Below are 18,432 nucleotides of genomic sequence, written 5' to 3'. Positions count from 1 at the left end.
TCTATTTATCTTGCTAGCTATGTCTTTTGCCATGAAAAAACTCTTCAGTTGATGCGATCCCATTTATCTGGTTTTCTTGGATTTGTTATGATTCTGGATCTTAGCAAGTTTCAACCTGTGTCAAGGAGCCCTAGTGTTTTACTATCCCTTTCTTGTAATAATTTTTGTATATGGTCTTACATTGAAGTCCATTTGAAATTGATTCTGGTACTGGGTTATAGATAAGAATCTAGCTTCAGTTTTTCTGCACATTTATAGCCAATTCTGCCAGCACCATTTGTTGAAGAGGCCATCTTTCTTCCATCCTTTGTTTTGGGCTTCCTTATCAAAAATTAGGTAGCTGTAGGTCTGTGGGTTCATTTCTGGGTCTTCTATTCCAATGGTCCGCAGGCCTATTCTTGTACCAGTACCAAGCTGTTTTTATTACTAAGGCTTTGTACAGTTTGAAGTTTGGTATTGATATTCTTCCAGCATTGTTCTTCCTGCTAAGGATTGTTTTTGCTATTTGGGGTCTTCTATTATTCCATATGAATTTTTGGATTGCTTCTTTCAAATGTTTTTGGGATTTTGATAGGTATTTTGTTTAATTTTTAGATAGTTTTGGGCAGTTTTATCATTTCGTGGTGTTAATCCTTGCAATCCAGGATCATGGAAGTTTTTTCCGTTTCCTTAAATCTGCTTTAATCTATGGGGTTCTTGAAATACAGGATAACTTATTTTTAAAGCTAGTTAAGATTCTTATCAGATATCAACACACATAGAACAGTTCATTTGATGATGCCTTTATGGCCAAAGAAAGGCAAATAAGGTTGCAAAGTCACTCAAACACTCTAGCAATAAATGCTCTCATACTGGTAGCAAAGACATCAAAAACCCCACCATCTGGTTTGGTTTGGATGCAACATGAGACCAAATCTGTGAGCTTTTTCATAGCTTTTTCTAATGTTTATTTTGACATTCTAAACTGACCATTCCAACTGACATTGTTTTTAGATTTATTAGCAAACACAGTTTAGCTTAGAATATGTCATTATCCAGACAATAATTATGGAACCTATCTGTTTCCATATATAGACCTGGCCAGAAGATAGAAGTTATCTGAAAGAACAGTGAAGATAAGCCCTTGCCCCCTTGGCATCTGATTAACAGTTTGATTTGTTATCATCTGTGGAGAAAGTGGTGATGCCCAAATAGAATAGACAAGAGTACTTTTCACTATATATCTCAGCAGTGAACAGCCCAAGAAGAAAAATGGAAGACTCAGCAGCTGTGTTTAATCTAGTTCAGGCTAGTACCAAAAATTTTTGCCCATGTAATCTACTAAAGATCTCCATTGAACTATACCAGATATAACCACCATTCTTTCTCTCTCTGGCCTAACAGTCCTTCAGTAACACTATGGCTCAGGCCCTGAGTTCAAACTCTGGTACCATTAAAGAAAAAAAAAAGCATCTTTTCAAACTCAAAAGAGTTTGAAATGATATACTTAATTTATTTTTCCAAATGTTTTCTATTTTGTGAGTTCATTTATGGCAGTTGCTTCATGTTGATTTAGACAAAAGAACACCTGAAAGCTAAAATTTGTATGTCTAGTGAAAATTTAAATGATGAAAACATTAAAAGGGAGAAACATTACATTGATGTTGACTGTTTAGATTTTTAGTTAAGTGATTCTTTTCCCATTTCATAATCAGGACATTAGAATATAATTAGGAAAATGCAGTGTCTTGGGGTGTGCAAAAACCTCTTCTGATATATGCCTTTTGTGAATGTCGTAATAATTTATTCCCATTTAAGATGGCTTTTGAAAGGTGATTGGTTGAATTTTTATTGCTTATAAATTTACTAATAAATTTTCCACTAGATTCTAAAAATGGAAATTTTAACTCTAAAATCAAACTATACAACCTGTGATTAAAATAACCACCTAGTAAGGGGAAAACAATGCTCGCTACAAAATGTACTCATTACCCTACTGATATAACTGTAACCCCTCTGTACAGTATTTTTACAATAAAATATTTAAGAAAAAGAAAATAAATTTTAAAAAAGGAATTTTTTAGCCTTCTTTTAAAAAAAACACCTAGTTATTTTACCTTGCAGTATCTTTTAGTTGTTGTATTCATCTTCTATATTCATTTTCTACCACTAATCTTCTTATAACTATTATTTTCATCTAACTTCTACTTTTAGCCATAACAGTAAGACACCTTTACAAATATAAATACCTGCACAAGATGAAATTACTAAAATACTATAGACATTTTAAGACTTTTAATACATAATTATAAGTAATATTGCTTTCTAGACTATTGATGCCAACTTCTAATTCTACTTGCTACAAATAACAACACAATATATTTTCTTTAAAAGAGGTCCATGCAAATAAGCAGGATAAAAACACACTAATAGTGAAGTAGAAGAATTGCTAAAAATAAGATAAATTAAGTTGAAATATCTGCATAAATATACATGAGTGAAATTAAAATTAAATGTATGTATAATAAATATAATAAACTGTTTTTCTTCAAAAGTATTCCAAGGTAAGACGCTAACGTTAGAAAATAGGTAAAGGGTATAAGAGAAAACTTTGTAAAATTTTTAAACTTTTTCATCATTCTAAGAGTTTTTTCAAAGCACGAGGTTAAAAAAAAAAATGTGCACACTCTGAAATCTCAGTACTCAGTACTTCAGAAGAAGAGGAGTTTCCTATAGCTTGGAATGTATATAGCAAGACCTTATCTTGAAAATATTATTCATATAATGGTTGTGGAATCTTAGGTTAATCAATAATGTCATCATACTTGTGGCTCTCCTGTGGATGAGCTGGAATACTCCCAGAAATCTCAATTGGAGCACACCTAACCAATTTTTTGAAGTCACACTTCTGATACTGACAAATGAATATAAAGTATTTTCAATGAATTCTCTCATTTATTGCACAGCTCTGTAAACTTGCTTCATATGTCATGCTTTAATTTCAGTTAATCCTTCCTATAGACACTTGGAAGTAAGCAGTAAAATTATCATACTCGTTTTATAGCTATGGAAATCAAGGCAGAAATGTTGAGTAAGTCATCTAAAGTCACACTCTAAAGTGTTTTACTTCAATTGGTTTCATTTATAGAGTATGTTCAGTTGGCAGAAATGGCTAACAGTTTGGGAATGAATGTTTGTCTTTATTTCTAGCTGTATATGGCGTTTCCTTTCCAACAGATGAACCCACAGACATTATTCCACGAAGCTGCCAACTCACAACAGATGTTCCACATGTCACACAGCTGCTGAACATGACTAAACTCCGCCAAACAGAAATAAAATGTGAAGGTCATCCTCTCAGATCAGCAGAATCAGGTATGCTCTGAAGCAAATAAATCGACAAGCATTATATGTTTACATTTCCCAGTGAAGTGTGCTTCCTCCAAAGATGTCACTGTACTTCATACTTGTGTATTGTTAGCGCAGAACTTGCCATATACCAGGCGAGAGGCTGTAATCTCATAGCACTACTGAAAATAGGAGGATAATAAATGAATACATTGGATTTGGTGCTTTACTATAACATAAACAAGGCTTTCTACTTCAAAAGTGAGCTCACATGATGGAGGAGTTGAGAGAAATGAGATGTGCTTTTCAGAAAAGTACCTCTCCTAATACTGACAACAAAACTTTAAATTGTGAAAATGATTCAATAAATGGTAATTACTAATGTGCCCCTGGGAGGGAGCTGTAGGGAGTATAAGGGAATACAGACAATCAGTAGTTCATTTTCTAAGGGGTAACTACAGTTCAGTTTTAGCCAGTGTTACCTTGTAAGAATACAAACGAATCTTACTAGATCTGACTTTTCTTTTTGTAAGAACTGGACATTTGAATGTTTATGGTACATTCCTTAATTTAAAAATATTGTCTAAGCCAGTGGCTCATGCCTGTAATTTTAGCTACATAGGAGGCTGAGAGTAAGGATTACAGTTTGAAGCCAGCCTGGGCAGAAAAGTCTGTGAGACTGTTATCTGCAATTAACCACCAGAAAACTGCAAGTGGCTCTGTGGCTCAATATTGTAGAGTGCTAAAGCCTTGAGCAAACAGAAAGCTCAGAGACATCACCATGCCCTGAGTTCAAGCCCCACACACCAACATTATATACATATACATATATGTATATATATATACATATATGTATATATACATATATATGTATATGTCTAAAAAGTGTTGAAAAAATACTCCAGGAACCAAAAAAAAAATGCCAAATATATCAGTGTTCTACCTATGGGATAGCATAACTGTTGATCAAATGACTGAACAGTAATCAAGAAATCTGACACTATTTCAGTTTCTCATGTTAGAATCACAGGAGACATTTAAAAACTATTGAAAATAAAAATAATTTTCTGCTATCTGTATCTCTTAGAGATTCTGATTTAATTTGGCCCACAATAAGGTTTTGGACTTGTTTGTTTTGTTGGTTGGTTTTGGTTTGGTTTTTGGTGTTTAAACTTGCCTAGTGATTCTTATGTACTTTACTGTTAACATTGAGAACTATTAGATTACTCAATCCCACAAAGGTCTTATATTCAGATGACACAAACACTGAAGTAATTCAGCGGAAGGTAAAAATGAAAGTCATAAATTATTTGTAGAAAAATAAAGAGATCCTGAAAGTCAATACATATTTATATAAACAAGTATTTATATGAAGTATAAGATTTATGGAAGTGGGCCTGGGAAGGTGGCTCAGTGGTAGAGTGTTTGCCTTGCATGCCTGAGGCCCTGGGTTCGATTCCTCAGCACCACATAAGCAAAAAGAAAAAAGCTGGAAGTGGCGCTGTGGCTCAAGTGGTAGAGTGGTAGTCTTGAGCTGAAGAGCTGAGGGACAGTGCCTAGGCCCAGAGTTCAGGCCCCACGACTGGACCAAAAAAAAAAAAAAGATTTATGGAAGTATAAGGTGGCCAGAAGACCGAGCCAATGCAAGGAAACAGTGAAATGTAGGAGTCAATGACCAGGGGATTAACAGGAGGAATGGACTAAGTGAGCACAAAAACTGTGTTAGGAAAACACTATTAGAGTGTGTCTCACATTCCTCAAGAAGAATGAAAACCTTTAGGAAGTTGAATTTGACAGCAGGATTCAAGATGAATTTTGAAACCAAGTGAGATTATTTCTTTGTTGCTTTGTATGTCCTTCCCCCACAGTATAACCCATGCTTTCACCATATTTGTTGTCAGTATAATTTGTGGAGGGGAAGGGGAAAAACAAGTCGTTTAAATAAGGATACAGGTGGACCCGTTGCAACAATGAGAAGTACAAGTTGTTATGTCGAAAACGAATTTACAACTTTGGTGGGGGGGGGGGGGGGGCATGGGAAGGATGGGAAGGGGGAACAAAGGAGGAGGCTTCAATGCTTGATAAGAAATGTAATTATCTTGCCCATGTAATTGTAACCCCTCTGACCAGTATTTTCACAATAAAAAATAAAGAAAAATTTTTAAAAAACAGAAAAACAAAATCAAAAAAAAAAAAAAAGTACAAGGGATGGTAGAGGAAAAAACAAAGGAGGGGGTAACAATGCTCAATAGGATCTGTACTCATTACCTTACTCATGTAACTGTAACCCCTCTGTACAGTATCTTTACAATAAAAATATATTAAAAAATTGAAAAAGAAGTACAACTAAGATGTCTTTGCAGCAATCTAGTCATTAAATAGCCAGGTCTAAGACTAACAAACACTTTGAAAGTGGAAAGTAGTGACTTTGAGAAAAACTGCAGGCAAAAGTGACAGAACTAGTGGATTCTCCAGTAACAGATGGGTAAGAGTGATCAGTGTTTGACAGAGGTCAAAGTAGAAACTAACAAACCAAAATAAAATAAAATAAAATAGACATTGATAGTGTAAGCTGAAAAATGAACTCATTTGATTATCTATATTTATCCTTGGGTACTTTTTATATGTCAATCCTCATCAGTAATAGATGTCCAATATTGCATTTTCCTAGAGAATTGGAACTATGTTGTTACATTTTCAGTGTAATCCTGGAAGACTATGTATAAATAGGCACTATACTTTTAACCCTTGTTTTGCCATTTCAAAATTTGCAGAAAAGCAGAAAGTATAGTGAACAGCTCTCACATATTATTGCCTGCTTCACAGTTAACCAACTTTATGTAGGACTTTTTGATGACAATGAAGGCATTGATAACAGTAAAGCGAAAAATTGTGTATTTATTATATACTATATTTACAGGAAAAAGGTTATATATAATCCATGTTCATTAAAGAGCCTTTGAAAATATATATAAGGATGAAAATAATGTCACTTCCCAGGCAATATATCAGGTCACAATTCAGTCTTAAGGAATATTTGCCTTAAGGCTTAAATGAGTAGGTTTATTCTACAGCAAATACCATTATTTCATGTACTGTGATAGATTTCAGAACAGAAATGACTAAGTTGCAAAGCACATCAGATAACTGACTGTAAATGTCCTTTTGTTCTCTTACACTTGCTTAATGTTTTAGCAACTAGTATCTTTAAATGCCAATGCAAACTTATAGTCAAATTCCTTGTGTTTTGTTTTTATGTTCAAAAATACTTAAAACGTATCAGGTTAAAGAGAAATTTAGATAGGGTCTGGGAATATGGCTTAGTGGTAAAGTGCTTGCCTAACATGCATGAAGCCATGGGTTCGATTCCTCAGTACCACATAAACAGAAAAAGCTGGAAGTGGTGCTGTGGTTCAAGTGGTAGAGTGCTAGCCTTGAGCTAAAGAAGCTCAGGGACAGCACCCAGGCCCTGAGTTCAAGCCCCAGGACTGGCATAAAAAAAGAGAAATTTAGATAAATACTAATTTTTATCATTAATTCATTGTTATAATCAAACAGAAACATTTTCTCAGGCCACATTAAAATCTACCTTATAGAATAGGATATTAGTATCTGTTTTGAAAATTACATAAATCAGCTCCCGGTAGTTAACTTGAGTTATATACATAGAAAATTAATAATTGCAATCTCACAGCATATTTCTCTTTTACAATGAATCTCAGTTACATTTGTATTTATTTGTAAGTGTAGGGCTTGTGATTGTACATCTCAAGCTGCATGTTTATGACAGCTAAGATTACATGACTACACACTGTATGGTTCTTGTACACATACTTTTCATTTGCTGATTGATATTTGTGGTGTTTTAGCTTACTAAAAATGAGTTAATAATGATTACTGTGTCATATGTAATATATATATTATTTGAATATGCCCAAGAACAGTATTTTTTAATCATAGATAAGCCAGGATATATTTCTTTATTTGAACTATTTGTTTTGGAAATGGACTCCCCATGAGGAAATTTGAATTGCATGAGAAAATAACTGTGCTCTTATAATTGACTGTGTAGTGCTCATGTAAATTTTGGTATTTTATTATAAATGCACATATTGAGAGATCCCAATGATGCCTGGAGATAAAGAAGTAGAGTTTCCTATGTATGCTTTCTAGCACTTGCACAATGCCAAGAAAGGAAACCTTAAAACCTATAACTCTTTTGGAGTATGTTTCATTGAATGTCATATAGCTTGATCAAGAGCATTGACATTAATACATGACATTAATAAAATAATTGTGCTTCCAAAAAGCCAATGATTTCAAAAAGCTACCTTTCTCATTGTTTGCTTTGCCAATTCTCAATGCATATTAGTTAATGACTGTTGCTTTGCTGAGGACTTATTTTCATTAATAGAACCCCAGTTTAATTGAACCAGAGAATCAGGTCTAGTCATTGAAGTAGAGCATTCAGCCGCTAATGACGAGATGCAGTGGTCTGCTAAGCATAAATCAAACCTGGTAATTTACTTAAAAGTTAGAAAGAAAAGAATTAAAAAACAGGTTTCCTGAGTGTCCTTCTTTCACAACAGCAGTCTTATTGGATTATCACTAACTTTTAAAATAAAGAGTTGGCATCTCTAATTTCTAGCACAATTACAGATGAATAAAATAACACAGCTAGTTGAAATAATGAAATAATCAGCAAGGTCTTTGGCATTATTTAAACCAGTACTAGAATTTCTTCTTTGGATTCCATGTCATGAAAAATTCAAGCCAAGGGACAAAATCTAATATGAAACAAGAGAGCCTAAAAGGAAAAGGAATTCAATTCTAACTTCAGATTAACTAGGGCTGGGAATATGAATTAGTTGTGGAGTGCTTGCCTATTATGTATAAAGCCCTAGGTTCAATTCCTTAGTGCCACATAAAGCAAAAAAGCTAGAAGTGGTGCTGTGGCTCATATGGTAGTGTGCTACCCTTGGGGAAAAGAAGGTTAGGGACACTGCCCAGGCCCTCAGTTCAAGCCCCAGGACTGGCAAAAAAAAAAAAAAACTGAGACATTCTGTAATTTCTTTTGGCTTTTTAAAAATCCTTGTTTTAGGATTACTTGTTTTTTTTAAAGAGATTCCACAATTTTAGTTCCAATATTAGGTAATTCACTGTAAAGCCAAGTCACCTCCTACATTTGAATTATATGTCCTCTTTTTCCACCTCATAAAAGTAATATTAGCCATAGCTAGTCACATTCCTTCAATGAAAAACTTACAAGCATGAAAGAATTTAGAATGGATATTGATCAATATCTCTGAAATCCATTATAACAGATATCACAAACCCTTATAGAGTAAATTTTAATTTTTCTGTGAAATTTCTACCAAATATTGAAAAATGTTAGTAATATAAAATATGTTAAATATGAAAAAAGCATTGAATCAATTTGGTAATCTTACTATTCTTACAGGACTAATACCAACCTTTTAGATGTTTATGACAGCATTGCTTGTAATAACAAAAACCTAAAGACAAACTGTATACAGTAGGGTATTGATTTGGTAACCATGCAATAAGATATTATATAGATGAACATGAATGACTGGCTCTGCCTATGATGGTCTAAAATGTCTCAGAACCATGTTAGTCAGTGAAAAATAGACCCTAATAATAAGACCCTGATAATAAGAACTTTTTGAGAAAACACAAAAAACTTAATCATTAACTTCACAAACAAGAACCAAAAAGCGCAGTCGCAAGAAAGTCAAATTTTCACTTGGTTATGTCATATCTTTCTACGTTAGAGAACTTTAATTTTCTAATTATATTCATGAGTTATGTCAATGATATGTAAAAACAATTATTGGGTATTTCTAGTTTCTTTATATTGTCTGTATTTTTTAAGTCCAAGATTTGCTATAAAATTAAAATATATTTTCTGCTTAATGTCACTATTTTCATTTAAAATATCTACTGGCAGCCAGGCATGATTGTACATACTTATTACCTGAGCACTGAGGAAACAGAAGAAGAAGATCACAAGTTTAAAGCCAGCCAGAGCTACATAATGAGACCTCATCTCAAAAATGGCAAAACACATATGAGGGATAGAAGAACAATGTATGTTGAAAAAAGTATATATAATATCTGCATACTAAATATACATATTTAGAAGGAAATCTAAAATTATTGACAAAATAAAATCTCTTTATACACAATAAATATTAAAGTTATTTCATTTATGGAATAAGGAAATATATAAAATGATATATGTGTGTAGATATGGTTTTCTACACTGTATCAATATTAATTTTTCAGTACCTTAACTGTGACTTTTCAGATGCATATTCACTAGTAGCAGATTTGTGGCTTTAACCATCAATGACCATCAGTGACTTTAATCTAACAGCTATATCACCCTGTCTTTACTTTCAGTACAGAATTTATCACTATCCGGCATTTTCTTGTTTGTTTTCTTGTTTTTATCTCTCCCACTAGAATATACTTCTCAAAACTTCAGGGGTCTATATATAGTTAGATTCCTAGCTCCTAGCTAAGTACTTAAAACTTACCAGGAGCATAGTTAAACATTTTATTGATTTAAATAAGCAAATAAATAAACAAAGTTGCTAACAAAATTATATGAATGGATAAGAATATTATATTTAGGAAGTGGCGCTGTAGCTCAAGTGGTAGAGCGCTCGCCTTGAGCTGAAGAGCTGAGGGACAGCGCCCAGGCCCAGAGTTCAAGCCCCACGACTGACAAAAAAAAAAAGAATATTATATTTAGCAATGAATCATCATGGTTATTAACAGAGCTAACATTGAATTTTCCCTGTGTTCTGAGCACTTAATAAACTCATTACATTGATACTCATTTAACCCTACCTTACACCTTTTATGGAGAGATACTATCACAACCATCATGCTGTAGATGAGGAAATGGGCTCTCAAAGATGGAGAATTAGTGAGTGGTAAAGTTAGGATATAACCAGGAAGATGGGTTTCGGACTGCTCCCTCCAAGCAATCTCTTACTGGTAGTTTGAAGCATCATTGACCCAAGAAGCCTAGTCATTTTACAGGAAACAGCACCTCAATGATGGAAATTACCTACTTAACGCCTGTAAACAAGCAGTGCTCATTATTCAGAATGGCAAGTTTTGAAAAAATAAAACAATTTCCTTTAGAAAAAAATTGTTTGCTTCTTAAGAATAAGGAACAAAAGGGGCTGGGAAGGTGGCTTAGTGATAGAGTGCTTGCCTTGCATACATGAGGCCCTAGGTTTGATTCCTCAGCACCACATAAGCAGAAAAAGCCGAAAGTGGCACTGTGGCTTAAGTGATAGAGCACTAGCCTTGAGCTAAAGAGCTGAGGTATAGCGCCCAGGCCCAGAGTTCAGGCCCCGCGACCAATCACCCCGCCCCCACAAAAAAAAGTGGTTTTAAAAATAATAATAATAAAGAACAAAAAGTAGGCTAATTTTAACTTCTTAATAAATTAATAGCTTGTGCACATTATTACTTTTTTTTTTAATCGGTCATGGGGCTTAAACTCTGGGCCTGAGCTCTGTCCCTCAGCTCTTCAGTTCAAGGCTAGCGCTTTACCATTTGAACCATTTCCAGTTTTCTGGTGGTGTATTGGAAAGAAGAGTTTCATGGACTTTCCTTCCTGGGCTGGCTTTGAACTGCAATCCTCAGATCTCAGCCTCCTGAGTAGCTAGGTTTATAGGCGTTAGCCACTAGTACCCAGCCATTATTATTTTTTATCTTGTCAATATATCCTAACTTCATATATAATGTTTTACACTGTCTAAGGCCCTACTCCAGTTTAGTGGAGAACGAGTTGTTATTTTATTGCCTTTCAAAAATGTCTTAAACTTTTTTAACTAGTAAGTCTAAATAGTGGCTTTAGTTATTTGCATCAGTTGAAGACCAATTGTAATCACCCAAAACCTTTCCTAAAAGCTTTTACCATTTACCTATCTGCACTTCCTTCCATTATACTTAAAGAATTTTCAGACTAACAGTCCTCCAACAGTCATTTTAAAAAAAAAAAAAGCTTTAATTAAAATGCCTTGCATTGGGTATACACTCTTAAATTAACCATTGTATCCCCACATTCCACATGTACCTTCTTATGTATGTATGGGTTACTTGCCTAGGGCTGAAGTCACCTCAGTTTTCCCTGCTTTTCCTACCCCTGGCTTTCTTCCACTTGAAGAAGAGCATTAAAATACTGCATTTTGTATGAACCTCATTAGTCCCTAGTACTGAATTATTGTATTCAATAAATATTTGTGCTTTTCTACAATCATTAATAATCATTTTTCAGAGAGCAAGACAAGTTTTTAGTTAGATGGCTTTATAAAATTACATTAAAATAAGTATTTAATGTGGAAGACTCTTCTGTGATGCCTTCTTGGCCCACTGAAGGCAGGATTATTTGTGATAAAAAATATGGCACGAGATGTTGGGACATGTGGATTCTGAGCCCCATCTCTGAGTATGAACAGATCTGGTGAACTTAGATTCTTCTGCAGACGTGGAATGATGCTATCACAAATATTGGTGTGTATATGTGAGGGAGTAGAAATTACATAGAGACCCAATATGTGTGATAATCTCCATCATATTTTAGGTCTCAAGTTGAATGTCATTTTCCTGACACCAAAGACTAGATACCAACCTGTTAAATACTTATATAATCCTTTGGAGTGTTCCTTCATAGCTTTTAGCCCAGTTATGATAAAAGGGGTACTTTTTAATTATGCATTTGTGATCCATCTCCCTATAAGACTATAAGGACCTTGGAGAAGATAGCAACCTAAGTGTTTCCTGCCTTATTAAGTGCCTGCCAGAGCACTTAATAAGTCCAGACACTACCAAAAGGATGGAAGATGAAAGGAATAAACAACCATGAATAGACCTTGTATGTTGTTAATTACTATTCAAGATGGAAGGTATTAGCAACCTATTTACCTACAAGGCACAGCATTACACATGTTAACATTTATTTCATATAATCTAGCAAAAATATGCTATGACTTAAAAATTATGATCTCAATCTTATGGAAGAAGGTGACTCCTAGAGTTGAGCATGTCATCTAGAATAATATTGCTATGCCATTTTTGTGGTTTTTACATTCTCTATAATGGAATATGCTGCAATAAAAATTAATCCAATTCAAAACCTGGACCTTGGTGCCAGCTTTAATTCTGATGTGACTCTTAGATGATAGATCTAAGTCTTGAGCATGACCCCTCAGTGATTACAGCTGAAAATTCAGCAGGTCTTTCTGATTAAGCTTTGAAAATCCTGCAAACTTAAATGGCTATAATAATTAGAACATTGTATCTTGAGACAAAAATGAATGTTTATTTTTCTAAAAGACAATTAGAGAGTAGACCCTCAGGTTTTACAATCTAACTACAAAGGCATGTACCCCTCAGTAAAATAGCAAAATAATTAATGGTAACATCTCCGACCTACACCAAGTTCATTTTCCATGAATACAAGAAAATGAAATGCCTACAGCATGACTTTAATCTAATCTTGATGTTTAACCTTTTCTATGCATATTGATATTAACTCTGAAAAGAGCTCCTTTTAGAATTCCAAAGGCAAGCATTTCTGCTTGTAGTTTTCTTTTATTACAGTTTTTCTCATTATAGAAACTGTCCCTTTCACTTTTTATTTTAGGAACCAAAGATCTAAATTACTTTTCCTTGTAGGTTTTAATTAGGACCCTATTGTAATAAACTTTAATACATAGTTTACTATATTTTATGGAGATAATTATAACAATTAATATGATTATAAACAGAATTATTCAAGTGAAACAGGCTTTAGAAATTGATGTGTTAACTATAATAACAAGCTTAAAGAAGGCTGTTAATTAAAGAGATCCTAAATAGGAGAGTATTTGTATACTTTGTTTTGTGGGGAGAAAAACCATACCAAAAAGTAATTTAAAATAAGCTTAAAACTTAAATACACTGATGTGGATCATTTAAGGAAATTTTTAATAGATTTCTCTTATAAAAGATAGGACAATGTTTAGTTTTCAGTGATTTAGGGGATAAAATCAGGTTTAGGGTTTTCTTTTTTTGTGGTGTGTGTGTGTGTGTGTGTGTGTGTGTGTGTGTGTGTGTGTGTGTGTGTGTGTGTGTGTGTGTGTGTGTGTGTGTGTGTGTGTGTGTGTGTGTGTGTGTGTGTGTGTGTGTGTGTGTGTGTGTGTGTGTGTGTGTGTGTGTTCTGGGTCTTGAGCTCAGGGCCTTGGCATTCTGCCTGAGCTTTTTTTGCACAAGGCTATCACTCTACCACTCAAGTCACAGAGCCACTTCTGGATTTTTTGGTGATTAATTGGAGATAAAAGTCTCACTGACTTTCCTGAAGCCCGGCTAGCTTCAAACCATGATCCTCAGATCTCAGCTTCCTGAGTAGCTAGAATTACAGTCTTGAGCCATGGGTGCCCAGCCACAATCTTCTTTTTAATCTTGCATACTACCCATAATTTTGGTGAAGTTTAGCCTTTGCCTACCATACACTAAGCTGTGCTCAGCAGATAGACAAATACATTAACAAATAAATGGAAGGAACTTGCATTTAGATAAAGCACATGGAGGAAACACATCCAAGAAATCATCCTTGCAAAATACTTAAACACAGGTAGCTAAATGATATCCAGTACTAGAGACTGTGCTAGTCCTCAGTTCCTCTGTAAGACCACATCATGACACATATAGCCCTCTAGCACCCCTAGTAATCATTCCTTTCTGGGAAAGTCCACACTAGATTATTACTTTAACAAGAGTTTAGATTTTGTTCTTTACATTCTTTGGGGTGGGGGGGGAGGGGTCAGGCAGGTCTTAGTCCAAGACTCCAACTCAATAACTGATGCTTTCACTCATTGTTGGTAGTGCTCTACCAACTGAGCTATGCTTTCAACCCCACATAATTTTTTTTCTAAATAATAAAAAAGCAAATGGTTCCTATAATAGAATTTGCTAAATAGCCTAAAATATCTTTGTATTATCAATACTAAGAAACTAACATTGTTTTGTTTATTCAAATGGATTTTTTATAAATGGCCCAGGGAAAAAATTCAGAAACACACATAGTGAAGTCTATTTGGTAAACACTAGGAAATTGCAAATGTGTCCTGAACAGGCATCAAATTGTGGTGCTGTAGCAATACTGCCCTGAGACTCACAACTCAGGTAAGCATTGACCTTTTCTTCTGAATTCTCAAATGCTGGAGTCCTCTAATCCTCTCCAGTCTTCCTCCTTGACTTACACTTAAAACCCCCAGGTGGGTTTTTCTTAAAACGCAATTCTAATCATAGTTGGAAATACTAGAATAATTCACTCCAACTTGGCTTCTGACTCGTTTAATCACTCATTCATTTTGTTCAGCACAATTCTATTATGTTCCCAATCTCTGTCAAGTCTGGGGTTAGATATTGGTTCAGGGTGAAACAGGCCATTAGAAGTACACATTGATAGGATGCCACAGAGATATGCAAAACTGTAATTCCCAAAAGTTCTGTGATATGAGGGAAATTTTATGGAAGTATCTATTCTGGGCAAACATACCTGAATGAGGAAGATCCAGAAAGTGTTGTCCAGTAAGTGAAGTGAGATCAGTTAAAAATATCAGAAGGGAAAGGCCAAGCCTTCTCATCCTGGAAAACAGCATGTACAGTCAGTGATGAGAAGGACCTTCTGTTGAGCAAACAGAAAAGGAGCAGTATGAGATAGGAGGCTATGTCAGAACAGATTTTTATAGGCAGTATGAAAGGCTTTCTTCTTAATCCTCTGAGCAGCAGAGAAGCCATTGAATAGCTTTAAGTGAAGAAAGAAATGATACAACCACACTTGTGTTTGTACAAGACCTCTCAGGCTGCACATTTTGGAGAAAGAATGGGATAGAGCATTAGAGCTTACATAGTAAATCCTTGACAGGTTTTATGGTCATCTGGGAGAAAGATAATGGTCACTTGGATAGTGGCCCTGGTGGAAGAAAAAGAAGTGAGAGTGGAACAAGTATGGAGAGGGTGGAAGTGTCCAACTTGACACAAGTTCGGACTGCTCATAGTGGATGGACTAAGGTGCTATTCATTAGGCCAGCTTGTTAGTTTGAAGTATTTGAGATAACAGAGAAGATCTGACAAAGAAGTATTTGGATATAAGCAGTGAAGCCCAGAAAAGAAGAGGATTATAGATATACATTAGGGAGTCACCTGATGGCTGAGTTTAACTTACATTAACCAAAATACCTATTCAAACTTATGCTTGAACACCTTCAAATGACATCAAACAAACCATCAGTATCTATTACAGCTCTACAATAGAGGCTAATGAGTTCAACTAGCTAGCTAATTGAATTGTTTCATGGTAGTAAGTCAGAAGAGATGTGGCCAGTAGCTCATATAGGTATAGAAACTAATGGCAAAGTGGACTTCCTCGGGCATCTTAATATTCAAACTGTAAGTATTATGATGCAAGTGAATATTAAAATGCAAAATGTTGGACACACAGGTTTCCAGTTAGTAACTAGTATAAAAGCCATCACCCTGGTCTACCCTATTAGAGGCATTAGCACACTCTGCCTTTTTGGTGGTTAATTGTGAGAGAAAGTCCCTCTTCTCTAGTTCAATCCAGAGTTCCTTCCATATGATCAGATGCCCAGCTTCTTACATCCAATGTCTTCCCTGGAAACCTGAAGGTACATACTACAAAAGACTCTGCATCTTGTCAAGTGTTGAGCAAAGAAAGCATGGGATTATGTAGAAGATCTTAGGAACAAGGAAGTGGCTTCTAATATGCCATTAGCCTGACCTGAGCTCTGCAGCCCAGATTCATGTGCAGGCAGCTCAGAAATGTGATACAGCTGTGTGCTTAAAAGGTGTGGTGCTCATGCCTGCACAATCCTGAATGTGCTTTTACCCTAAAACCTTCAGGGAGCCCCCCATTTAACAGCAAATTTAGGATGACCTCCTCTCTTTTTCTTCCCTAAGCAAAACTAGCTGCCCTTTCCCTTCTCTTTTCTCTGCTCTTTATTCTGTCTAGTGCTCCTTTATCTCTCATTCTTAACATTTTAATTATTCAAGGTCCATTTTTTATTCTGCAGCTGCTCTGTAAACTGTTTTATTACCTCCTTCACACCTTTGAAGCAAACAATGTCTTACCCATTCTGTGCTACTTACAACCTCTAGTAACTGCCTGAGAGATATCCAATTAAAGATTTATTTAGTTAAGTTGAAGAATTGTCTTTAAATTATTTCCATAAATAGAAAATAAGATGTACTTTTAGTATCTTCTCTATTTTCCTTTCAGTTTTGAAGGAAAATATTTGTAGTAGTAGTTCTCAGAGGGTTTTTTTTTTATTTTTGGAAACTTTTGTGGTGCCCTCCCCAACCTTGTTAAAAATACCTTAATCTGGGGCTGGGAAGGTGGCTCAGTGGTAGAGCGCTTGCCTTGCATGCCTGAGGCCCTGGGTTTGATTCCTCAGCACCACATAAGAAAAAAGCCAGAAGTGGGGCTATGGCTCAAGTGGTAGAGCGCTAGCCTTGAGCTGAAGAGCTGAGGGACAGCGCCCAGGCCCAGAGTTCAGGCCCCACGACTGGACCCAAAAAAAAAAAAAAAAATACCTTAATCTGATGGAAATAATTGCATTTTTAATAAGTGTTGAAGATGGTGATTCAGATCATATACTACCTAGACTACTTTCATAAGTGTTGTAACATGCTGTTTGTCATTATACCCATTAATGAACTAAGACTTTCCTTTAAACAGACCAGTTCATCAATAGAGCAACAGGTAGCATCCGGAACAGTAAAAACCAAGATGTCTGTCACATAGCTTTTGGATCTAAAGTTCTTGGGCCGCCTCCATTGTCTGGCAGAAGGAATCACATGAGACTATCCAGTGAGGTAAGATGGAAGTTTGAAGAGTTTATTGAAGAATGAGCTGTAAGGTCAGGGATGAGGCATAAGTTCTGGGGAAAGGAGATGGGATTAAATTTGAAACAGAAAGTTTCTATTTCAAAAGACATCAAAACCTTTCTTTATGGTATGTAAATAATAGTAACATTTTCACCTATTTTAATTATATATTATATGCATTATATATTATATATTCATGAAATTTACATGCAAATATATAAGCACATTTTTCTGTGCTTTCTGTGTTTTTCTTTTCCTTCTAAAAAATGAATTAGAGATGTATCAGACACTATACCATGAATGGATACTTAGATATCATACTTTTTTCATGTACCTTGAGAATTTCTGACAGATAAAATGATTCTTAATTCAACTCCTACCTGGGATGGTGTGTAGCAACTAATACTTGTTTGTCTTCTATTTTAGGATATTTTTTCTCCTTGCATTTCTAATTTCCTACAATAATTTCTCTATCACTTTTATAACCTTATTTCTTCTAGATTTTTCCTCACTATTTATTTGTTCATTTTTCTCCATAAAATTTCTATAGGAAATAAATGTAACTAATGTATTTTCAGATGTCATATTTATTTCTTTTCCCTTCTAGACAATAAGATCTGTTGGGTCCAAAAGTAGCCAATCATGCCAGCAACCCACAGTAGAGAAGTGTGTTGTGACCAGTGGAGAAATGTCTGAGGAGCAAGGAGATAAAGAAAATATTCACCAAATAAAGCAGAGTATACCTATTCATGGTAAGAAAGAATCTTGCAGAAAGTTAGTGAAAATAGTGAACAATGTTCTTGTTAAGATAAAAAAAAGTTATATTCAGGTATAGATATCTTAAATCCAGGAATTACCATTTAATAATGGTGGATATCAAAATACATCTAGAATTTTTATATATACATTATCTTCTGGAATCTATCATTCTATTTGCTAGGTTATTTCAGTTTACTATATCATTGTATGTTTCTATCTTGTGATAATGATGCAGATGTAAAATAACTTATCATCACTATATTTGGAGAAAGTTCATGTGTATTTTAAGTTTGCTTTGTTAAATTTCATTTTCAGTTGGTAAAGTGCTCTTTATTTTCTCTTTAAGCCCTGTAGGTAAAAAGAAAGACTGTTGAAAATGGGGACATTTGAATTTTTATGATTTGATTT

At 34.8% G+C, this 18,432-nt stretch overlaps 1 protein-coding gene across 1 annotated transcript in view; it reads left to right on the top strand.

Moving 5' to 3' along the window:
* Positions 1 to 18,432, top strand: part of Cfap20dc (CFAP20 domain containing) — a 208,415-nt gene that overhangs the window by 105,033 nt on the left and 84,950 nt on the right. Inside the window, exons 7-9 of the mRNA XM_042680019.1 lie at positions 3,190 to 3,354; positions 17,117 to 17,253; positions 17,873 to 18,017. Coding sequence (XP_042535953.1) covers positions 3,190 to 3,354; positions 17,117 to 17,253; positions 17,873 to 18,017 — 447 coding nt within the window. The remainder of the gene's footprint in view (positions 1 to 3,189; positions 3,355 to 17,116; positions 17,254 to 17,872; positions 18,018 to 18,432) is intronic.

The sequence above is a fragment of the Dipodomys spectabilis genome, unplaced genomic scaffold, assembly GCF_019054845.1.
Source record: "Dipodomys spectabilis isolate Male_0828 unplaced genomic scaffold, ASM1905484v1 ptg000054l, whole genome shotgun sequence".
NCBI classification, from domain to species: domain Eukaryota; kingdom Metazoa; phylum Chordata; class Mammalia; order Rodentia; family Heteromyidae; genus Dipodomys; species Dipodomys spectabilis.
Note: the sequence above shows the minus strand (reverse complement) of the source record. Positions and strands in the feature narration are given on the sequence as shown.